Source organism: Oncorhynchus mykiss, chromosome 9, assembly GCF_057628025.1.
Source record: "Oncorhynchus mykiss isolate SJ-2025 chromosome 9, ASM5762802v1, whole genome shotgun sequence".
Classification (NCBI taxonomy): domain Eukaryota; kingdom Metazoa; phylum Chordata; class Actinopteri; order Salmoniformes; family Salmonidae; genus Oncorhynchus; species Oncorhynchus mykiss.
The window spans coordinates 23559436-23585158 of NC_143030.1; the positions used below are offsets into that span (position 1 = coordinate 23559436).

At 43.2% G+C, this 25723-nt stretch overlaps 1 protein-coding gene across 1 annotated transcript in view; it reads right to left on the reverse strand.

Annotated features, from left to right (window-relative positions):
- Nucleotides 1-6545: 6545 nt before the first annotated feature.
- slc16a13 (solute carrier family 16 member 13) overlaps nt 6546-25723 on the reverse strand; it is a 42547-nt gene continuing 23369 nt past the window's right edge. Inside the window, exons 3-8 of the mRNA XM_021615060.3 lie at nt 22023-22250; nt 21749-21892; nt 21349-21605; nt 20782-20976; nt 20280-20619; nt 6546-9876 (exon numbers count right to left, since the gene is read on the reverse strand). Of these exons, the coding sequence (XP_021470735.2) occupies nt 9569-9876; nt 20280-20619; nt 20782-20976; nt 21349-21605; nt 21749-21892; nt 22023-22248 (1470 nt within the window). The 5' untranslated portion in view covers nt 22249-22250 and the 3' untranslated portion in view covers nt 6546-9568. The remainder of the gene's footprint in view (nt 9877-20279; nt 20620-20781; nt 20977-21348; nt 21606-21748; nt 21893-22022; nt 22251-25723) is intronic.

The following is a 25723-nucleotide window of genomic DNA, read 5'->3' on the forward strand; positions in this document are numbered from 1 at the left end:
CTAAAATATAACCAATGTAGTTGTGCCATACACATAAGCCTACTGGCTAGGTGGGTATTGTCGATTGAAGAAGAGGAACCTGTAGGCACATAAAGTCCTGTTTGTCTCAAATGGAAAAAAAATATTTCCAAACAGCTTACCTGAAACAGTTCTTTCAAAATGCCTGAATAGACTATATAAGGTGACTTGCAGAATGTCAACAGGTCTACCTTTGACCTATTGGCAAGTCACCAATGTCAACTGTCTGTGAAACATTACTGAGACAGCAGCTGCGGAGCAATACTGTAGAGAGTACAAACGAACGGTGGGATCCTTATCCATTGACCAAACGTGCCTTTTGTTACCTCATATCTTAGTTATTACGCCTGGGAAGAAAACACTTCATTTTGCTCAACTAACCCCATTGCCATAGTCTCAACTAGGGTTGCACATTTTGGGGAATATTCAGAGGTGGAAACTTTGTGGGAATGAATGGGAAAATATGGGAATTAATATTAATACCATTTAAAATGTAGATGTTTTTTGCTTTGGATATATCAAATCAAATGTTATTTGTCACATACACATGGTTAGCAGATGTTAGTGCGAGTGTAGCGAAATGCTTGTGCTTCTAGTTCCGACAATGCAGTAATAACCAACAAGTAATCTAACTAACAATTCCAAAACTACTGTCTTATACACAGTGTGAGGGGATAAAGAATATGTACATAAGGATATATGAATGAGTGATGGTACAGAGCAGCATAGGCAGGATACAGTAGATGGTATCGAGTACAGTATATACACATGATATTTACCATATCATAAGGAGACAAACATTAAAACATTAAGTAGACAATTTCAAAATTATTAAATCCTTCCAATAGAGAAAACAAAATGTGGTTACGAATTGAACTTTAATTAAATGAGTCGACTCTTCACATGGGATGATTTCACTGAACAACAAAAGAAAGGGAATATTGAATGATCCCCAACGATCCATCGCATCTCCTAAAAACATTTTCAACATAAATCTGTAAAATGATAGTGTAGAAACTAAAGCGGTGGTTGTCTTCCTCTCAGGCTTCCATGTCTTCTCCCTGGACCTCCTCAATGTCCACCTCTTGAACATCAGACTGAGGCCTCATCTTTGCTGTCACTTTTCAACCTTGTTGAGGATGGCTCATTGTCAGGCTCAAAAAGCCTCAAATGTGCAAGGATGACCACCAATTTTTCAACCCTTGTATTGGTCAGCCTGTTGCGTGCTTTGGTGTGTGTGTTCCCAAACAAGGACCAGTTGCGCCTTGAGGCAGCTGATGTTAGTGGGATTTGGAGGATGATGGAAGCAACAGAGGAAAGAGCCCCAGATCCACAAAGTCCCTTCCACCAGGTGGCTGATGAGATATGTTGGCACAACTGCCATATTGCATCTCCATCCCAAAGCCCTTGCTTGGAAGTGTACTTCGCCAGACTCCCAAGAACCTTGCCCTCATCCAGGCCAAGGTGGCAAGACGCGGTAGTGATGACACCATAGACCTGGTTGAACTCTGCACCAGACAGGATGCTCTTGCCAGCATACTTGGGGTCCAACATGTACGCTGCGGTGTGTATGGGCTTCAGGCAGAAGTCTTCACGCCTTTTGATGTATTTCAGAATGGCAATTTCCTCTGCTTGGCGCAACAGTGAAGTGGGCAGGGCAGTATGGATATCTTCTCTTACATCTGTAAGCAGAGTCTGAACAAATTTCAAATCCATGCAATGGCTACTGCTATAGGTTTCAGGAGTTTCAGGCTGCTTACCACTCTCTCCAAAATACATCATCCAGGAGGATCCACTTGATGGGGCTGTCCATATCGGCAGACTGTGATGTGTCCATTTCTTGGAGAGACTCACCCTCCAGGAGACTGTCAAACATCATGACAACACCACCCCAACAGATGTTTCTGGGCAGCTTCAATGTGGTGCTCTTATTCTTCTCACTTTGCTTGGTGAGGTAGATTGCTGCTATAATTTGATGACCCTTCACATACCTAACCATTTCCTTGGCTCTCTTGTAGAGTGTATCCATTGTTTTCAGTGCCATGATGTCCTTGAGGAGCAGATTCAATGCATGAGCAGCACAGCCAATGGGTGTGATGTGAGGATAGGACTCCTACACTTTAGCCCAAGCAGTCTTCATGTTCGCAACATTGTCTGTCACCAGTGCAAATACCTTCTGTGGTCCAAGGTCATCGATGACTGCCTTCAGCCCATCTGCAATGTACAGACCGGTGTGTATGTTGTCTCGTGTCTGTGCTCTTGTAGAATACTGGTTGAGGGGTGAAGATGTGGTTAATTATTCCTTGCCCACAAACATTCAACCACCCATCAGAGATGATTGCAATACAGTCTGCTTTCTCTAGGATTTGTTTGACCTTCACTTGAACTCTGTTGAACTCTGCATCCAGCAAATGAGTAGATAAAGCATGTCTGGTTGGAGGGGTGTATGGTGGGCGAAGAACATTTAGAAATCTCTTCCAACACACATTGCCTGTGAGCATCAGAGGTAAACCAGTTGCATACACAGCTCAAGCAAGACATTCATCGGCATTTCTCTGACTACGTTCCTCCATTGAGTCAAAACAACTTAAGATTCCAGGAGGACCATGAGCTGTTGCTATCGATAAGGTGTTTGATTCATCATTTTCACCTTGAATAGAAGTAGAGGGACTTGTTGCTTGTTGTGAGCGCTAGTTAACTACCATGTGGGTTTAAGCTAGTTAACAAAAAATTATGACATAAAATATATTCACCCCACCCAGTATTGTAATCAAAACTTACCAGAAAGCATGTAGTCCTTGGCTCAGATAGTGTAGTAGTGTGGGCTCAATAGCATCTCATTAGTGTGCAAGATCTTGAGAATCAGCTGCACATGTGATAGAAGAGTGCACTGCCCATGTGATGGAAGAATGCACTGTGCATGCGGAGGGTTGCAATTCCATTGAATTGGGAATAGTTTAACCAACATGCCACAAAACCTATAATTGCCTTGTGTATCCCACAAAAAAAGGTTCACTGTAATAAGCTAACTTTTTTGATGAATTTAAGCAAAATTCCAGAGCTTAAATTCCCACGAAAATTTCTGGAAAATTCCAGAAATTTACCAGAAAGTTTCCAACCCTTTGCAACCCTAGTCTCAACTTACCAAGGCAAACATTTTGACTATATTAGCCAACACAGCTACAGGGATGCACTTTCATGCTAGGTTTAGGACCTCATATTGAAGCTTATAAGACACCAATTGATAGCACAATCTTACAATTCTCTACTTTGGTTAAGATACAAGCATTATGAAATTCGTTTGACATGGTGAAAATCAGAGAATATATTAGGTGACTTGCAGAATGTCAACAAGGTCTACCTTTGACCTATTGGCAGGTCACCAATGCAACGGTCTGGGATGTACCCAACTGTCTGTGAAGCATTACTGAGACAGCAGCTGTGGAGCGATACCGTAGAGTACAAACTAACACTGGGCTCCATATCCATTTACCAAACATACCTGTCGAACTGTGTCAGAAAATGACACATTTCAACTCAAATTCTGAGACTGCACAGCCCCAAAAAATTATCCAGAGGTATCGGTAGGTTTAGTTTGTGTGTACAATATTTCTGATACAACAGCTCTGAATTATACACACTATATTGTGCATACTTTTTAACCTATTATGTAATTTGGGGTCCTTGCTCTTTGGAGAATGTATATAGAACAAGACATATGTATGTTGACTTTGTTTTGTTGTGCTTTGTTAGTTCCAGCCTTACAGATGCATTGGAAGTATTACGCCTCTGTCTCTAGGGGGAGAGGGCTTGGTGGCGCCCCAGTTTTAACCGCTCAGACGTGGAGAATTAAGGCACACATGCAAAGGTTTACGGTCATACTGTTTTCTAGCCACCATACTACATTTAATACCAAGTTCCCACAAAATATTTAGCAATTTAGGCTCACATGCCAAAGTGTACAGTCTGTCCTGAGGTTGTTGTCAGGGTGATTCCGTTTAGCCTTCCAGCCCTGTTCCAATGCTAACGAGCTAGAAACTTAATGCTAGCCCCGGGAACCATTACCCTTTTGCCCCTGTGAAAGGTCAAGGGAAGGACACTTGTGGTAGTTTAGCTTTAGTTCAATGGCTAACTGGCAAGGTTTCTTTATGAGTCTACACCATGTCCTAATGTTGGTGATAGCAGCTCATAAAGTCTTTGTGAAGAAGGTTCAGGATGTTCTGTTTTCTGACTTTGTTAGACCATGTTCTCAGCAAGTTTTTGGTTTCTAGAAAGTTCCCACCAGGTGGTTTGGGTTTAACTGATTTTTTCCGATTGGTAAGGCTTCACGCGTGTTCACAATCAGTGGACCCCTGGTTCGAGCCCAGTATGGGGACAGAGACAGTGGACCCCTGGTTCGAGCCCAGTATGGCGACAGACAGTGGACCCCTGGTTCGAGCCCAGTATGGGGACAGAGACAGTGGAGGAAGCACAGCTGGTAGGTTACATATATACACATTTCTCTAGAAAATAAGGAGAGTAATAATAAATATGATGATTATGCATCCACCTTTCGGGAACAGCTGTGGTTACTGATAGGCTACTCCTATTCTAGGTGAAATTAGTTGACCGATCTATCGATAACTGCCAAAATAAAGGAAACACATGAGTAAACGAGGGATACAGGGTATATTGAAAGCAGGTGCTTCCACACAGGTCTGGTTCCTGGGTTAATTAAGCAAATAACATCCCATCATGCTTAGGATCATATATACAAATGCCCAGTTGCCCATTATTTTGGCTACCATGGCTAGAAGAGGTCGCAATGACTTTGGAATAGGGGTCTTAAAGGAGCATGGGTTTTTTAAACGGTGTGTCACCAATCTCAACCCAATTGAACACTAAGAGATTCTGGAGCGCCGTCTGAGATAACGTTTTCCACCGCCACCAACATAACGCCAAATGATGGAATTTCTCATGGAAGAATGTTGCCGCATCCCTCCAATAGAGTTCCAAAATGTAGTAGAATCTATCCCAAGGTGCATTGAAACTGCTCTGGCGGCTCGTGGTGGCCCAACGCCCTATTAAGACACTTCACAGGGCCTTCAGAAAGTATTCACATCCCTGGACTTTTTCCACATTTTGTTGTGTTACAGCTTGAATTTAAAACTGATTGAATTGAGAATATTTTGTCACTGGCCTACACACAATACCCCATAACGTCAAAGTGGAATTACATTTATTTTTCTATGGCAAGTCTAAATAAGTTTAGGAGTAAACATTTTATAAAATTAAAGTTGCATGGACTCACTGTGTGCAAGAATATTGTTTAACATTATTTTTTAATGACTACCTCATCTATGTACCTCACAATTATCTGTAAGGTCCATCAGTCGAGCAGTGAATTTCAAACAAATTCAACCACAAAGACGAGGAAGGTTTTCCAATGCCTTGCAAAGGGCACATATTGGCAGATGGGTAAAAAATATATAAAAAAGCAGACATTGAATATCTCTGAGCATGGTGAAGTTATTAATTACACTTTGGATGATGTATCAATACACCCAGTCACTGCAAAGATACAGGCGTTGTTCCTAACTCAGTTGCCGAAGAGGAACAAAACTGCTCAGGGACTTCACCATGAGGCCAATGGTGACTTTATAACAGTTACAGAGTGTAATGGCTGTAATAGGAGAAAACTGAGGATGGATCAACTACATTGTAATAACTCCACAATACTAACCTAAATGACAGTGAAAAGAAGGAAGCCTGTACAGAATGAAAATATTCCAAAACATGCATGCATTCTGTGTAAGGGGTGCGTAACTGGTGGCAGGGAAGTAGAACTGGGTAATAACCGGAGCAGTTTAACATTCAAAACCACCAGCATCCAGAATAAAAATGTTATGGGTACAAAACCCATCGCGCACCAGACAACAATGTGCACAAGCACTTACACAACACGTAACGAGGTAATGAAAATCAGGTGTGTGGGAAAACAAGACAAAACAAATGGAAAATGGATCGGCAATGGCTAGAAGACCGGTGACGTCGACCGCCGAACACCGCCCGAACAAGGAGAGGAACCGACTTCGGCAGAAGTCGTGACATCCTGTTTTCAACAAACATGCATCATGTTTGTAATACTGCAAATAATGTGGCAAAGCAGTTCACTCTTTGTCCTGAATGCAAAGTGTTTTGTATTGGATTTGCCCCAAACATCACATTACTGAGTATCAATCTCCATATCTTCAAGCATAGTGGGGGCTGCATCATGTAATGTGTATGGTTGTAATCGTTAAGAACTGGGGAGTTTGTCAGGATAAAAAGTAAACAGAATGGAGCGAAGTACAGGCAAAATCCAAGAGGAAGCCTGATTGTCTGCTTTCCGCTAGACACTGGGAGATGAATTCACCTTCAGCAGGACAATAAAACACAAGGCCAAATCTACACTGGAGTTGCTTACCAAGAAGACAGTGAACGCTCCTGAGTGGGTAATCTCCCCGGTCCCTCAAGAGAAGCAGAAATGGAAGACAAAACTTTACTGATGCATTCATTCTATCAATTTATGACATTCTGGTGAGCAAGGCTTAATTTAGTATTCTAGAGCACCAACACCAAGTAATGACAGAAGAGAAGCTGCATGTCCCTAGTTATAGACAAGTTGAATAACAAATAGCCTACTTAATGTTGAAAATTCCGTCAAAAAATCATCCTGCCGTCCCTGGGCAAATGAGGAATATTTTGTTTATTCATGGATACAGAAATACTTATAAGCGGGATTGCAAAAGTGCATGTAAACAGCATATCCTGAACAAGACCTTAAATGGGATATGAGCTATTATCTGGAATACTGTGCGCATCAGTGGAGGCTGGTGGAAGGAGTAATGGCTGGAATGGTATAAATGGAATGGAGTCAAACGTGGTTTCCATGTTTGATACCATTCCATTCCAGCCATTACAGCGAGCCCATACGCCTATAGCTCTTCCCACCAGCCTCCTCTGGTGTGCATGTAAACATAGTCACTGACAAAAGTATCAACTGACCAATTAGATTACCTAGAAGTGCTCTGCCAACCAAATCCAGATCATGATCGTCTTAGCCTGGTCCCAGATCTGTCAAACTGTTCGGCGGGACAATGACCAGAGGAGTTGCAAGACAGCACGAACAGATTTGGGTTGGGGGCAAAATTGTCTAGCCCTCACCTTGCAAAAAATAATGAAAAAAAAAACCATGGAAATAAATTATGAACAAGAGAAATTCATGAGAGTAACTACATACAATTTCAAGAGCACTTGACAATTCAGTAAACAGAAAATTGCGTTGATTGACTGAACTGAGAAAGTTCTGGAAACTAGGAGAGCACACTGCCAGTGAGTGAACTACATGTCAGTAGGTAGCCTATTCCATACTTGCTTTGGGAAAACACCTCGTGCTCTTTTCAAGATGTAGAGTGAAAGCTATGATCCCTTGTCCACCACCCAAAGGACATCCAGCCAACTTGACAACTGTACACAACTGAAGCATTGGAGTCAACATGGGCCAGCATCCCTGTGGAATGCTTTCGACACCTTGTAGGGTCCATGCCCTACGAATAGAGGCTGTTCTTCCATCTACACTCAGCTCAATCTTTTGGAGTTCCTTTGGTGTTTAGTCCAAAATATGATATGATTGTATAACATTATTGTACATGAGGAAGAGACTGTCTATATGAAGAGTTTTGTTCCAAAAACGCTATATCCACCCATTTCCCCACGTTTTTTCATCAGAAATTATTTCTTATGGGTATCTTCATGGGTGTAAAATATGTTTTCCGACTTTTAATTCATAGATTTTAAGTGTTTATTTCTTTATTTGCAGAAGTCTATATACCCATTGTTTAGCTCAAATCGTGTACATTTGACTGATATGTGTTTGTCTCACCTAGCTATCTTAAGATGAATGCACGTATGTAAGTCGCTCTGGATAAGAGTGTCCGCTAAATGACTCAAATGTAAATATTTTACAGCCTACAGATCTCATATTACTATATTGTTTCATTTTTTTATATTGATGTAACAAATGTCATTTGTGCAGTTCTTTATGATTTTTTATTTATTTATTACATTTGACTGTGTTAAACCTAGCAGTACTAGTTATTCCTCTGAGAATGAGGCGGATATATAGCGTTTTGCAACAAAACATGATTATTTATCTCTGAAATGAAACCATCAAGTGATCGAATCCAAACAATGACATGTCTGTCATTGAACAACCCCGTACCATGATTAGATAGTGAAAAAACACACCAATCTCCTTAAGTTCTTTAAACTACAAAAGCTAATTTACAAACATTTCTGAAAATTGATATATAGCGTTTTAGAATTAAACTCGTCATATCCTCATAGCAGCCTGACTATGGGACTGTGGCCTCGAGCTAGTTGAATAATACCAGGGGTCAGAGAAGTACACATAAAACAATCATACATTTTTTGACAGAACACCAAACGACTCATGTGAATATATCATTCCAGAGAATGATTAAAAGAAAACGGATTAGTGCTACTTAAGTCTTACTCACGCATAGCCTACTAGATTAGACAAGTCAGAGAGTTGGGTGGGGGAAAGAACTCAAACCAGATTCCCCTCTACCTATTTAGTATGGGTACAGATAGAGACCGACTGATGTGTTTAAAATAACAAATCAGAAGCCTTTCTCATTGAAGATATTGAATGCTAATGGTGGCCCTGGTGTGAACGGTTCCTTGTTTAGCTTTTAGAAGTTCCTTACAAAATAAACATTCTGCCATCCAGATGTGGTTGATCTTGTGAGTACACCTACTTTGATCCTGCAGTGATATGGTAGCCTACTGTGGGCTACCCCAAGGCTCTGTTTGGATGGAGAGAGAGAGAAGGGTAAAAAATGTTGGACATATGCCATGAACTAGTCTGTCACATGATATGGTCTGTGATGTATAGCTAGCTGAGTTGCCTGAGGACTTCTTATACTGAATGCCACCCACCATGTTGACCTTTTCTCTACAGCTAGAAAACTAAATAAGACTTCACATGAGCAAATTCTGAAAGTCATGATGACATATGGAGTAGTGGAGCTATCAGAGGAAGGGCTCATTGTAATGACTAGAATGGAATCAATGGAACGGAGTTTCCATATGGTTGCTGTGTTTGATACCGTTCCATTGATTCCATTCCAGCCATTACAATGAGCCCGTCCTCCTATAGATCCTCCCACCAGGCTCCTCTGGTTAGAAGCTATGCGTGTGAAATGCCATGGTCATAACACTGCCAAGTCATATGTAACACCATATACTGGTTGGATGTGTACGGTAGACATCCCACACTGCCCATGTGTATTTTTGCCTTGCTGTCTGTGTCTTCCTCCTCCACAAATGTACACGACTTCGGAATATAAACCTGTAGCACTCGTGCACCTTAACCATGTACTCCCCAGACCAATGGGGAAACTCCACTGAGAAACTAGGCATTCAGCCGCCCTATTGGCTAAGTAAGGTATGGCTGCTAACGCCGCGCAACCAATCAGCATATAGTAGTGGCATTATCGGTTCTGCTTCAGTTTAAAGGCATGTACACCTCTGGTTCCGGCTGGAGGCTGTCGCGGTCCAGTTGCGGTTGAGAGTACGGTATGGTATCTATGTGGTTGAGTTTCTCTGATAGAGAGTTGGTCATGAGGCCAGACTCAGGGCTCTGCTGGTTCTGCTGCTTGTTGTTGTAGTTGCAGGCGTGTCTCTGGAGAGGGCGCTGGTCGGGGCAGGAGAAGAAGTGAGGCAAAGTGGTCATTACCATGGTACCCAGCAGGAGAAAACCACCAGCGACCAGGAAGGAGGCCGTGTAACTGCCTGTCAGGTCCTTCAGCAAACCTGCAGAGCGAGAGAAAATGTATTAGAGAAAACCAGAAGAGAGAGAGAAAATGTATTAGAGAAAACCAGAAGAGTGAGAGAAAATGTATTAGAGAAAACCAGAAGAGTGAGAGAAAACATATTTGAGAAAACCAGAAGAGAGAGAAAAGGGAGGGGGGTGGAGAGGGAGAGAGATGTAGGCATTAGACAACCATTGGAAGAGAGAAAAGGAGCGGCATATGGGAAAGGGAAGGAAAGAGGGGGTGAGAGATTGTTTGGAGACTACAGATGGTCACAGATAGGGAAAAGGAGAGAGGGAATGTGAAAAGTATGAGAGAAAATACAGAGTCAATGGTAGACTTTGAGGAGACTCCTATGGTAGGTACACCTACAGCTCATCTCTTGGCAGTAGTACTGCGGACTACTTTATCACTGACCTCCATCCTAAACTCTCTCAGAGCATTCAGTCAGCCCACTGACACCCTGATCAAATCACAATAAAATCAGTCTACTTGAACAGAACAATAGTCAAATCATGAGGCATCAAAGCCAAAAGAACTGAATAATATTAAGAAATGCTATAGATGGAATTAAAATATTGTGGAAACCTACCAAAAAACAATTAGGCAACAACAAATTCAAGCCCTTTTAGACAACTTCCTAGAAAAAATGTTTCACTGTAAAAGTGAAGGTGTAAACTTGGCAGTTGAGAACCTAAACAGTGTATTTGACCGCTCAGCTTCCCTATCAAGTATAAACAATTAAAGCAGACAACCTAAGAAAATTAACAACAATGACAAATAGTTTGATGAAGAATGCAAAAACCTAAGAATGAAATTGAGAAACCTGTCCAACCAAAAACATAGAGACCCAGAAAACCTGAGCCGACGCCTTCACTATGATGAATAACTCAAACAATACAGAAATACACTATGGAAAAAAAGGAACAGCACATCAGAAATCAGCTCAATGTAATTGAAGAATCGATAGACTTTAACCATTGGAAAACACTAAACAAACAACACGAAGAGTTATCTAAAACAGTTATCAATAAACCACATCGCCAATATTTTTGGCTCTATAACAAACAGCAAAAAACTATACATGATCAAATGGAAATCTTAGAATCAACTTTTAAAAACTACCAGAACTCACTGGATTCTCAAATTACGTTGAATGAACTATAGGAAAACATACAAACCCTCCAACCCAAAAAGGCTGGTGGTGTTGAGGGTATCCTCAATGAAATGATAAAATACAGACAACACATTCCAATTGGCAAAACTTAAAATCTTTAACATCATCCTCAGCTCTAGCATCGTCCCCAATATTGGGAACCAAGGACGGTTCACCCCAATCCACAAAAGTGGAGAGAATTTTGAATCCAGAAAGTACAGTGGGATGTGTGTCAACAGCAACCTTGGGAAAATCCTCTGCATCATCATTAACAGCAGACTCGAACATTTTGCTCAGTACATTGTTTTCACTGAGGAATGTCAAATTGGCTTTTTACCAAATCACCGTATGACAGACAACGTATTCACCCTGCACACCCTAATTGAAAAACAAACAAACCAAAAGGAAGTCAAAATCTTCTCATGCTTTGTTGATTTCAAAAAAGCTTTTGACTCAATTTGGCATGAGGGTCTGCTATACAAATTGATATTAGGGGAAAAACATACAATATTGTAAAATCCATGTACACAAACAAGGGTGTTGTTAAAATGGGCAAAAAACACACATTACTTTCCACAGGGCTGTGGGGTGAGACAGGGACGCAGCTTAAGCCCCACCCACTTCAACATATATATCAACGGAATTGGCGAGGGCACAAGAACAGTCTGCAGCACCCAGCCTCACCTTACTAGAATTTGAAGTCAAATGTCTACTGTTTACTGTCCCCAACCAAGGAGGGCCTACAGCAGCACCTAGATCTTCTGCACAGATTCTGTCAGACAAAAATAAAGGTCCAGTTGCCAGGACCACAAATTCAAATTACATCTAGACACCGTTGCCCTAGCGAACAAGAAAACGGCCTGAACATCAGCGCCACAGGTAACTTCCACAGAGCTGTGAACGATCTGAGACAGGGCAAGAAGGGCCTTCTACGCCATCAAAAGGAACATAAAATTCAACATACCAACTAGGATCTGGCTAAAAATACTTGAATCAGTTATAGAACACATTGTCATTTAAGGTTGTGAGGTCTGGGATCTGCTTACCAACCAAAAACTCACAAAATGGGACAAACACCAAATTGAGACTCTGCATGCAGAATTCTGCAAAAATACACTGCTCAAAAAAATAAAGGGAACACTTAAACAACACAATGGAACTCACACTTCTGTGAAATCAAACTGTCCACTTAGGAAGCAACACTGATTGACAATAAATTTCACATGCTGTTGTGCAAATGGAATAGACAACAGGTGGAAATTATAGGCAATTAGCAAGACACCCCCAATGAAGGAGTGGTTCTGCAGGTGATCACTTCTCAGTTCCTATGCTTCCTGGCTGATGTTTTGGTCACTTTTGAATGCTGGTGGTGCTTTCACTCTAGTGGTAGCATGAGACGGAGTCTACAACCCACACAAGTGGCTCAGGTAGTGCAGCTCATCCAGGGTGGAACATCAATGCGAGCTGTGGCAAGAAGGTTTGCTGTGTCTGTCAGCGTAGTGTCCAGAGCATGGAGGCGCTACCAGGAGACAGGCCAGTACATCAGGAGACGTGGAGGAGGCCGTAGGAGGGCAACAACCCAGCAGCAGGACCGCTACCTCCGCCTTTGTGCAAGGAGGAGCAGGAGGAGCACTGCCAGAGCCCTGCAAAATGACCTCCAGCAGGCCACAAATGTGCATGTGTCTGCTCAAACCGTCGGAAACAGACTCCATGTGGGTGGTATGAGGGCCTGACGTTCACAGGGGGGGGGGGGGGGGGTGTGCTTACAGCCCAACACCGTGCAGGACGTTTGACATTTGCCAGAGAACACCAAGATTGGCAAATTCCACTGGCACCCTGTGCTCTTCACAGATGAAAGCAGGTTCACACTGAACACGTGACAGACGTGACAGTCTGGAGACGCCGTGGAGAACGTTCTGCTGCCTGCAACATCCTCCAGCATGACCGGTTTGGCGGTGGGTCAGTCATGGTGTGGGGTGGAATTTCTTTGGGGGGGGGGGGGTCGCACAGCCCTCCATGTGCTCGCCAGAGGTAGCCTGACTGCCATTAGGTACCGAGATGAGATCCTCAGACCCCTTGTGAGACCATATGCTGGTGCGGTTGGCCCTGGGTTCCTCCTAATGCAAGACCTCATGTGGCTGGAGTGTCAGCAATTCCTGCAAGAGGAAGGCATTGATGCTATGGACTGGCCCGCCCATTCCCCAGACCTGAATCCAATTGAGCACATCTGGGACATCATGTCTCGCTCCATCCACCAACGCCACGTTGCACCACAGACTGTCCAGGAGTTGGCGGATGCTTTAGTCCAGGTCTGGGAGGAGATCCCTCAGGAGACCATCCGCCATCTCATCAGAAGCATGCCCAGGCATTGTAGGGAGGTCATACAGGCACGTGGAGGCCACACACACTACTGAGCCTCATTTTGACTTGTTTTAAGGACATTACATCAAAGTTGGATCAGCCTGTAGTGTGGTTTTCCACTTTAATTTTGAGTCTCATTCCAAACCCAGACCTCCATGGGTTGATACATTTGATTTCCATTGATAATTTGTGTGATATTGTTGTCAGCACATTCAACTATGTAAAGAAAAAAGTATTTAATAAGAATATTTCATTCATTCAGATCTAGGATGTGTTATTTTAGTGTTCCCTCTATTTTTTTGAGCAGTGTATAATCTGTGTACAACGAAAAACACCAAATAATACATGCAGGGCAGAATTAGGCCGATACCCGCTAATTATCACAATCCAGAAAAGAGACGTTCAATTCTACAACTACCTAAAAGGAAGTGATTCTCAAACCTTCCATAACAAAGCCATCACCTACAGAGAGATGAACCTGGAGAAGAGTCGGTCCTGGGGCTCTGTTCACAAACAGACCCCACACAAAGCTCCAGACAGCAACACAATTAGACCCAGCCAAAACATGAGAAAAGAAAAAGATAAATAGCAAACTAGAATGCTATTTGGCCCTAAACAGAGAGTACACAGTAGCAGAATACCTGACCACTGTGACTGACCCAAAATTTAAAAAAGCTTTGACCATGTACTAGAGGTCGACCGATTATGATTTTTCAACGCCGATACCGATCATTGGAGGACCAAAAAAGCCGATACCGATTTTTTACATTTTTAAATTTGTAGTAATGACAATTACAACAATACTGAATGAACACTTATTTTAACTTAAAATAAAACATCAATAAAATCAATTTAGCCTCAAATAAATAATGAAACATGTTCAATTTGGTTTAAATAATGCAAAAACAAAGTATTGGAGAAGAAGGTAAAAGTGCAATATGTGCCATGTAAAAAAGCTAACGTTTAAGTTCCTTGCTCAGAACATGAAAACATATGAAAGTTGGTGTTTCCTTTTAACATGAGACTTCAATATTCCAAGGTAAGAGGTTTTAGGTTGTAGTTAATATAGTATTTATAGGACTATTTCTCTCTATACCATTTGTATTTCAAATACCTTTGACTATTGGATGTTCTTATAGGTACTATAGTATTGCCAGTGTAACAGTATAGCTTCCGTCCTCCTCCTTGCCCCTACCTGGGCTCGAACCAGGAACACATCGACAACAGCCACACTCGAAGCATCGTTACCCATCGCTCCACAAAAGCCGCGGCCCTTGCAGCGCAAGGGGAATAACTACTCCAAATCTAAAAGCGAGTGACGTTTGAAACAGTATTAGCGCACACCCAGCTAACTAACTAGCCATTTCACATTGGTTACACCAGCCATTAGGCAAGAGAAATTACACAATTTCCCCTGTTTAATATTGCCTGCAAAACTGGATCAGTAGTTATAACTAGTGATTATGATTGATTGATTTTTATAATATAACTTTAATGCTAGCTAGCAGTTTACCTTGGCTTCTACTACATTCACGTAACAGGCAGGCTACTCGTGGAGTGCAATGGTTAGAGCGTTGGACTAGTTAACTGTGCGGTTGCAAGATTGAAACCCCTGAGCTGACAAGGCAGTTAACCCACAGTTCCTAGGCAGTCATTGAAAATAAGAATGTGTTCTTAACCGACTTGCCTAGTTAAATAAAAGGTGTAAAAAAATAAAAATCGGAAAACACAGATTTCCGATTGTTATGAAAACTTGAAATCGGCCCTAATTAAATCGGCCATTCCGATTAATCGGTCGACCTCTACTATGTACAGTCTCAGTGAGCATAACCTTGCTATTTAGAAAGGCCCCCGTAGGCAGAACTGACTCAAGAGAAGACAGGCTATGTGCACACTACCCACAAAATGAGGTGGAAACTGAACTGCGCTTCCTGACCTCCTGCCAAATGTATGACCATATTATAGATGCATATTTCCTTCAGATTACACAGACCCACAAAGAATTCAAAAGCAATTTGGATAAACTCCCATATCTATTGGGAGAAATACCAGTGTGCCATCACAGCAGATTTATGACCTGTTGCCACAAGAAAATGGCAACCAGTGAAGAACAAACACCATTATAAATTCAACCAATATTTATGTTTTGTTTATTTTCCCTTTAGTACTTTAACTATTTTACACATCGTTAAAACACTGTATATAGACAACATGACATTTGAAATGTCTATTCCTTTGGAACTAGTTTATATCACTTTTGTTTATTATCCATTTCACTTGCTTTGGCAACGTAATCATATGTTTCTCATGCCAATAAAACCCTTTAAATTGAATTGAGAGACCAAGACAGAGAAAAGCGCATAAGAACATAACCAAGCGTAACCTAGAGGGGAGGTGGGGGGATGAAGAAAGTGTGTGGGAGGTCAAATGGCCAGAGAGTGAGAGCAATAAAGCACTTGGACTGTATGGATATCCAATAGGTAGGCTAAAGGTTTACCATGGTTAGCTAATCATCAACTGATTTGACCCAGTGTTGACTAGATGACATTTCTTATGTGTCAACAGTGGATTTAGATATGGAGCCTTTATTAGTGATAAAACAATGAATTAATATCCAATTGGTAGGTTAAAGGGTTTAACATGGTTAGCTAATCATCAACTGATTTGACCCTGTGTTGACTAGCTGACATTTTTAAGTGTCAAGAGTAGAGGTCGACAGATTAATCGGAATGGCCGATTAATTAGGACCAATTCCAAGTTTTCATAACAATCGGAAATTGGTATTTTTAGACACCGATTTGGCCGATTTGTTATTTAATTATTTTTTTACACCTTTATTTAACTAGGCAAGTCAGTTAAAGAACACATGCTTATTTTCAATGACGCCCTAGGAACGGTGGGTTAACTGCCTCGTTCAGGGGCAGAATGACAGATTTTTACCTCGTCAGCTCGGGGATTCAATCTTGCAACCTAACAGTTAACTAGTCCAACGCTCTAACCACCTGCCTCTCATTGCACTCCACGAGGAGCCTGCCTGTTACGCAAATGCAGTAAGTAGCCAAGCTAAGTTGCTAGCTAGCATTAAACTTATCTTATAAAAAACAATCAATCATAATCACTAGTTAACTACACATGGATGATATTACTAGTTTATCTAACGTGTCCTGTATTGCATATAATCGATGCGGTGCGTATCGTTGCTCCAATGTGTACCTAACCATAAACATCAATGCCTTTCTTAAAATCAATACACAGAAGTATATATTTTTAAACGTGCATATTTAGCTAAAAGAAATCCAGGTTAGCAGGCAATATTAACCAGGTGAAATTGTGTCACTTCTCTTGCGTTCATTGCACGCAGAGTCAGTGTATATGCAACAGTATGGGCCGCCTAATTTGCCAGAATTTTATGTAATTATGACATAACATTGAAGGCTGTGCAACGTAACAGCAATATTTAGACTTAGGGATGCCACCTGTTAGATAAAATATGGAACAGTTTTATCTAACTAGTATTTCTATGTGTTATCATGTTATAACTAAGTCTATGATTTGATAGAGCAGTCTGACTGAGCGGTGGTAGGCACCAGCAGGCTCGTAAGCATTAATTCAAGCAGCTCTTTGCTGTGCTTCAAGCATTGAGCTGTTTATGACTTCAAGCCTATCAACTCCCGAGATTAGGCTGGTGTAACCGATGTGAAATGGCTAGCTAGTTAGTGGGGTGCGTGCTAATAGCGTTTCAAACGTCACTCGCTCTGAGCCTTGGAGTAGTGGTTCCCTTTGCTCTGCAAGGCTTTTGTGGAGCGATGGATAACGCTGCTTCGAGGGTGGCTGTTGTCGATGTGTTCCTGGTTCGAGCCAAGGTAGGAGCGAGGAGAGGGACGGAAGCTATAGTGTTACACTGGTAATACTAAAGTGCCTATAAGAACATCCAATAGTCAAAAGGTATATGAAATACAAATGGTATAGAGAGAAATAGTTATATAATTCCAATAACTACAACCTAAAACTTCTTACATGGGAATATTGAAGACTCATGTCAAAAGGAACCACCAGCTTTCATATATGTTCTCATTTTCTGAGCAAGAACTGAAACGTTAGCTTTTTTTCTTACATAGCACATATTGCACTTTTACCTTCTTCTCCAACCCTTTGTTTTTGCATTATTTAAACCAAATTGAACATGTTTCATTATTTATTTGAGGCTAAATTGATTTTATTGATGTATTATATTAAGTTAAAATAAGTGTTCATTCAGTATTGTTGTAATTGTCATTATTACAAACAAATAAATAGGCCGATGAATCGGTATCGGGTTTTTTTGGTCCTCCAATAATCGGTATTGGCGTTGTAAAATCAGAATCGGTCGACCTCTAGTCAAGAGTACACCAAATATTAAGAACACCTTCCTAATATTGAGTTGCGGCCCCTTTTGCCCTCAGAACAGCCTCAATTCATTGGGGCATGGACTCTACAAGGTGTCTAAAGAGTTCCACAGAGGTGTTGGCCCATGTTGACTCCAATGCTTCCCACGGTTGTGTCAAGTTGGCTGGTAGTGGATCTCTACTCTGAATAGCTTGTTCCATCTCATCCAACAGATGCTCAATTAGATTGAGATCTGGTGACTTGGCAGGCCACTGCAGTAAGCTGAACACTGTCATATTCGTGGAACCATTCCAGGACAATACTAGCCTTGAGGCATGGGACATCATCTTAAAGGCAAAAATCTGCTTGCAGACGGATACAGTTGCCATGAAGAGATGCACTTGATTGGCAATGATGTTCAGATATCCTGTGGCATTGAAACTTGGCTCCACCTTTAACAAGGGGCCCAGTGTGTGCCAGGAAAATACAATCCACACCATCACCTTTCTCCATACCCCCGTGGTTTTCGACATTCCACTGCAACAGCAGTTTCTTGTTTTTTTTTGCTGAAAGAGGTGGAACACTGGATGGTCGTCGGCTACCATACCCCATTCGTGTGAAGGTACGATGAGTTGTGCATTATTTTATAGGTCTTTGGGCACCAATGTTGTACTGCACATTTCTGGTCAGCTTGTGTCAGCCTCCTTTGTCCTATTTCATAAATGACCTGGCCTGCCGTTGGCTGGATGTTCTCAGGGTGTCTGATCAATAAGGCATCATAGCTTTCACCTGGTCAGTCATGGAAAGAGCAGGTGTTCTTATTGTTTTTTACACTCAATGTACAGTGGGGCAAAAAAGTATTTAGTCAGCCACCAATTGTGCAAGTTCCCCCACTTAAAAATATGAGAGAGGCCTGTAATTTTCATCATAGGTACACTTCAACTATGACAGACACAATTAGGAAATAAAAATCAGAAAATCACATTGTAGGATTTTTAATGAATGTATTTGCAAATTATGGTGGAAAATAAGTATTTGGTCCCCTACAAACAAGCAAGATTTCTGGCTCTCACAGACCTGTAACTTCTTCAAGAGGCTCCTCTGTCCTCCACTCGTTACCTGTATTAATGGCACCTGTTTGAACTTGTTATCAGTATATAAGACACCTGTCCACAACCTCAAACAGTCACACTCCAAACTCCACTATGGCCAAGACCAAAGAGCTGTCAAAGGACACCAGAGTGAATGACCTGCAGAGAGCTGGGACCAAGGTAACAAAGCCTACCATCAGTAACACACTACGCCGCCAGGGACTCAAATCCTGCAGTGCCAGACATGTCCAGGCCCGTCTGAAGTTTGCTAGAGAGCATTTGGATGATCCAGACGAAGATTGGGAGAATGTCATATGGTCAGATGAACCAAAATATAACTTTTTGGTAAAAACTCAAATCGCCGTGTTTGGAGGACAAAGAATGCTGAGTTGCATCCAAAGAACACCAAACCTACTGTGAAGCATGGGGGTGGAAACATCATGCTTTGGGGCTGTTTTTCTGCAAAGGGACCAGGACGACTGATCCGTGTAAAGAAAAGAATGAATGGGGCCATGTATCGTGAGATTTTGAGTGAAAACCTCGTTCCATCAGCAAGGGCATTGAAGATGAAACATGGTTGCGTCTTTCAGCATGACAATGATCCCAAACACACCGCCCAGGCAACGAAGGAGTGGCTTCGTAAGAAGCATTTCAAGGTCCTGGAGTGGCCTAGCCAGTCTCCAGATCTCAACCCCATAGAAAATCTTTGGAGGGAGTTGAAAGTCCATTTTGCCCAGCAACAGCCCCAAAACATCACTGCTCTAGAGGAGATCTGCATGGAGGAATGGGCCAAAATACCAGCAACAGTGTGTGAAAACCTTGTGAAGACTTACAGAAAACATTTGACCTCTGTCATTGCCAACAAAGGGTATATAACCAAGTAATGAGATAAAAATTTGTTATTGACCAAATACTTATTTTCCACCATAATTTGCAAATAAATAAAAAATCCTACAATGTGATTTTCTGGATTTTTTTTCTCATTTTGTCTGTCATAGTTGAAGTGTACCTATGATGAAAATTACAGGCATCTCATCCTTTTAAGTGGGAGAACTTGCACAATTGGTGGTTGACTAAATACTTTCTTGCCCCACTGTATATGGAGCCTCTATTAGGTTACATATGGTCTCTTCTCCACTTACATGGTACCTCAAGGTCACCCCATAAAGAATTGAAACACATGGGGCCAACCTGGGGAGGGAGTAAAAATATATACGTAGAGGGATCGATGAGCTAGCATGCAGGTGAGGGGAGGACAGAAGACAGAAGAGTTCCCAATCTTGACCTCAACCATTACAGGGTCAACAGAACAAAAATGTCCTTCGAGCAACACTTAGGGCAAAGGTGGCCAAACTTGGGGAACAGGAGTGCACTCTGCAATCTATACCCAATTCCTTCAACATCCAACAGCTGCTCCACTCTCTCTCGTACCTGACAGCGGTGACCCCAGCAGCCCCCCGATGCTCTCTATCATCTGTAGCAGCCCCAGGGCGCCCAGCATCCGCTCCATGCCCACGATCTCCGGCACCACCGAGAACACCAGGGGAGTCATGGCGCCGGCGCAGAACCCATAGGCTAGGCTGGTGATGAGCAGGCCCGGGTAGGACCCCACCAGGGAGCCCAGGGGCAGCACGAGGAGGGAGAGGCCCAACAGGCCCGTCCAGAGGACCAGCATGTGGGGCAGACGGAGACGGCCCAGGTCCGAGGCCCAGCCGGACACCACACGGCCCACGATGTCTGTCACACCCGTGGCTGAGATGACGAAGGCAGCCTGGATAAGATTGAAACAGTTGACATGAATCTATGCATCTACCAATCAGAGCAACAAAAACTGAAGAAAAAAAACCAATTGGTAATCGATAATCATTTTGGATAATCTCTAAAATCCCATTGTTTACATAGTGATGTAATTGTGAAATAGGCTCATTCAAACCTGATACTGGGAGAAGCCCTCGTGGCGGCTGTGGGCCACCAGGTGGACGTAAGGCACAAAGTAGCCACAGTTGAAGAAGGTGATGGCCAGGCTGTAAGTGAGGAAGGGCCGCTGGAGGAGGAGGGAAAGCTCCAGGTAGGAGTAGGCCCGGTGGAAGAGGGAGGCGCAGGACCAGGCACTCTCACCTGGGGCCAGCTGGAAAGAGCGAGGAGAGGGGTGAAGAAGAGCATGAGAGAAAGAGACGGATGATGAAAAAAAATTACTTAAAACCTTGAAAGCAGGTCCATCAAACACTGCTGGCACCCAAACAAGACGTCACACGCAAGATTACACAACACAGATACTTTGTTTTGTAACTGTTCCTGTTGTATAAAGGTTGAACCCACATGAGTCCTATTACGAAATGTCAAAACCCAGTTATCAAACATTGGATGTGTTAAGTCAGCCAGAGAGAGAAAAGAAGACGTTACAGGAGGTCAATGTGCCTTTGATCAAGGTAATTAACCCAAATCGCTCTGGATAAGAACATCTGCTACAATTACAAAAAATGTAAATGGATGTTCCTACCGCAGCTACAGCCTTGTGAGTCCCCAGGGGCCTGATGAGGGCCCCGCAGGCCACCATGTTGAGGCTGAGGCCCCCCAGGATGAGAAGGGCCCCCCGCCAGGTGTACATCTCCACCAAGAGCTGGAAGAGGGGTGAGAAGGCGAAGGACGAGAGGCCCACGCCCGTAAAGCCCAGCGCCATGGCCAGGGAGCGCTTCCGGGTGAAGTACTGCATCACTGACGCCACCATAGGAGTGAAGACTAATGCCCAGCCCGAACCTGGAGGGTAGGCCGGAGGGTGAAGGAGGAGAGAAAGAGTTATATACTGTATGTTCAGAGTTTTGGACATAAGAGACAGAAAGTAGCATGTGAGTGTTTTTAGGTCCAAGTGTTTGTGTGTGTGTGTGTGTGTGTGTGTGTACCTGAGATGATGCCCAAGGTGAGGTAGAGGTGTGTGACGCAGGTGGCCTGTGAGGCCAGGATGAAGCCGAGTGCAGAGAGACAACCTCCTGCCATCACAACAGGTCTGGCACCGTATCCATTACACAACGCTGTGCCAAATGGACCTGGGGAACACACACACAGGTTTAACTACCAGTCATCACACTATGTACAACGGACCAAGGATCATTTGTATGAGCATTCACATGGGGCATTACCCTCCTCTCCTATATTCACACACACATACATACTCACTGACACACTGCTGCATGGCCAACCCTATGGATGTGATCCAGGAGACAGCCTGGGCGCTCTCCCCAAAGTACTGCACAAACTCCACAAAGAACACCCCCATGCTCCGGATTATCCCAAACACCAGGGCAGAGGTCACAAACAGGGCCCCCACCACCACCCAGCCCCACCCACCATCTGGGGCTGCTGGCTGGCTCTGGAGCACCTGGGGGGCCTGCAGCTTGGCCATGGCTGGGAGGGAGGGAGAGAGAGAGGAAAGGAGATGTTATTTGCGATACCATGTATTAGAAACACTACATTCTACTACAGCCTTTGCTGTTGAACCTTTGCTGTATTGCATCGAACACCTGCGTTACTTTCAGGTGCAGGCTTCAAAGAAACGACATGTCAATCATGCAAGAATGTATCAAACGTGCTTGAATTTGCCTGCTGCTGTGGGTTTTCACTGGATTCCATAATCCATTTCACTGGATTCCTTCAATTAAATAGACAATGAATGACATTTAGAGGAAATCGCCTGTGAGGCAAGTGGTTAGTCGACCTGAAACAGGTGCTCTGTGATGTTGTGGAGCTTTACTGTTGAATAGCAAGGTATCAAACACATCAAACATATGGAAACCACATTTTACTCTGTTCCATTAATTCCATTCCAGACATTACAATGAGCCAGTCCTCCAATAGCTCCTCCCACCAGCCTCTGGTAGAACACCAGCATATTTCAGATTCCTAACACTGATTCCCTATTGTTCATGCAAAGCCTATTGCACTTAAAGAAAGTTTCAGAAACGACCTAAGATTTTGGAAATATTCATTTTCAGATATATTGTTTTCCGATTCCGCGATCACCTCATATTTACTAGAGATGCACAATATATCTGTGAAGATATCAGAATCAGACAATATTAGCTAAAAATGTCAAAATCGACATGGGCCCGATGTCTAGTTTAACGCCGATGTGCAAAACCAATGTCAACGCTGACGTGCATACCTACAGTTGAAGTAGGAAGTTTACACACACCGTAGCCAAATACATTTAAACTCGGTTTTCCACAATTCCTGACATTAAAACTGAGTAAAAAATTCCCTGTCTTAGGTCAGTTAGGATCACCACTTTATTTTAAGAATGTGAAAATGTCAGAATAATAGTAGAGAAAATTATTTATTTCAGGTTTTATTTCTTTCATCACATTCCCAGCGGGTCAGAAGTTTACATGCAATTAGTATTTGGTAGCATTGCCTTGTTTAACTTGGGTCAATCGTTTCGGGTAGCCTTCCACAAGCTTCCCACAATAAGTTGGGTGAATTTTGTCCCATTCCTCCTGACAGAGCTGGTGTAACTGAGTCAGGTTTGTAGGCCTGCTTGCTCGCACACGCCTTTTCAGTTCTGCCCACAATTTTTCTAAAAGGATTGAGGTCAGGGCTATGAGATATCAACTCCAATACCTTGACTTTGTAGCTTTTGCCACAACTTTGGAAGTATGCTTGGGGTCATTGTCCATTTGGAAGACCCATTTGCGACCAAGCTTTAACTTCCTGACTGATGTCTTGAGATGTTGCTTCAATATATTCACAATTTTCCCTCATGATGCCATCTATTTTGTGAAGTGCACCAGTCCCTCCTATAGCAAAGCACCCCCACAACATGATGCTGCCACCCCCGTGCTTCAAGGTTGGGATGGTGTTCTTCGGCATGCAAGCCTCCCCCTTTTTCCTCCAAACATAACAATGGTCATTATGGCCAAACAGTTCTATTTTTGTTTCATCCCACCAGAGGACATTTCTCCTAAAAGTACAACCTCTGTCCCCATGTGCAGTTGCAAACCGTAGTCTGGCTTTATGGTGGATTTGGAGCAGTGGCTTCTTCCTCGCTGAGCGGCCTTTCAGGTTATGTCGATATAGGAACGTTTTACTGTGGATATAGATACTTTTGTACCTGTTTCCTCCAGCATCTTCATAAGGTCCTTTGCTGTTGTTCTGGGATTGATTTGCACTTTTCGCACCAAAGTGCGTTCATCTCAGAACGTGTCTCCTTCCTGAGCGGTATGATAGCTGCGTGGAAAAGCTGCGTGGAAAAGCAGACCACGACTTTGTTGATCCCTGCATACAGACAGAAACTAAAACAAGAAGCTCCCGCGCTGAGGTCTGTTCAACGCTGGTCCGACCAATCTGATTCCACACTCCAAGACTGCTTCCATCACGTGGACTGGGATATGTTCCGTATTGCGTCAGACGACAACATTGACGAATACGCTGATTCGATGTGCGAGTTCATTAGAACGTGCGTTGAAGAGGTCGTTCCCATAGCAACAATTAAAACATTCCCAAACCAGAAACCGTGGATTGTTGGCAGCATTCGCGTGAAACTGAAAGCGCGAACCACTGCTTTTAATCAGGGCAAGGTGACTGGAAACATGACCGAATACAAACAGTGTAACTATTCCCTCCGCAAGGCAATCAAACAAGCTAAGCGTCAGTATAGAGACAAAGTAGAATCTCAATTCAACGGCTCAGACACAAGAGGTATGTGGCAGGGTCTACAGTCAATCACGGATTACAAAAAGAAAACCAGCACCGTCACGGACCAGGATGTCTTGCTCCCAGGCAGACTAAATAACTTTTTTGCCCGCTTTGAGGACATTACAGTGCCACTGACACTGCCCGCAACTAAAACATGCGGACCCTCCTTCACTGCAGCCGACGTGAGGAAAACATTTAAACGTGTCAACCCTCGCAAGGCTGCAGGCCCAGACGGCATCCCCAGCTGCCTCAGAGCATGCGCAGACCAGCTGGCTGGTGTGTTTACGGACATATTCAATCAATCCCTATCCCAGTCTGTTGCTCGCACATGCTTCAAGAGGGCCACCATTGTTCCTGTTCCCAAGAAAGCTAAGGTAACTGAGCTAAACGACTACCACTCACTTCAGTCATCATGAAGTGCTTTGAGAGACTAGTCAAGGACCATATCACCTCCACCCTACCTGACACCCTAGACCCACTCCAATTTGCTTACCGCCCAAATAGGTCCACAGACGATGCAATCTCAACCACACTGCCCTAACCCATCTGAACAAGAGGAATACCTATGTGAGAATGCTGTTCATCGACTACAGCTCGGCATTTAACACCATAGTGCCCTCCAAGCTCGTCACCAAGCTCGAGACCCTGGGTCTCGACCCCGCCCTGTGCAACTGGGTACTGGACTTCCTGACGGGCCGGGGACTGTAGTGACCCCTCTTGCACTGAGACGCAGTGCCTTAGACCGCTGCGTTCATGTGTGTGCGTTAAATACACTGCTCAAAAAAATAAATGGAACACTTAAAACAACACAATGTAACTCCAAGTCAATCACACTTCTGTGAAATCAAACTGTCCACTTAGGAAGCAACACTGATTGACAATAAATTTCACATGCTGTTGTGCAAATGGAATAGACAACAGGTGGAAATTATATGCATTTAGCAAGACACCCCCAATAAAGGAGTGGTTCTGCAGGTGGGGACCACAGACCACTTCTCAGTTCCTATGCTTCCTGGCTGATGTTTTGGTCACTACATCAGGAGACGTGGAGGAGGCCGTAGGAGGGCAACAACCCAGCAGCAGGACCACTACCTCCGCCTTTGTGCAAGGAGGAGCTGGAGGAGCACTGCCAGAGCCCTGCAAAATGACCTCCAGCAGGCCACAAATGTGCATGTGTCTGCTCAAAC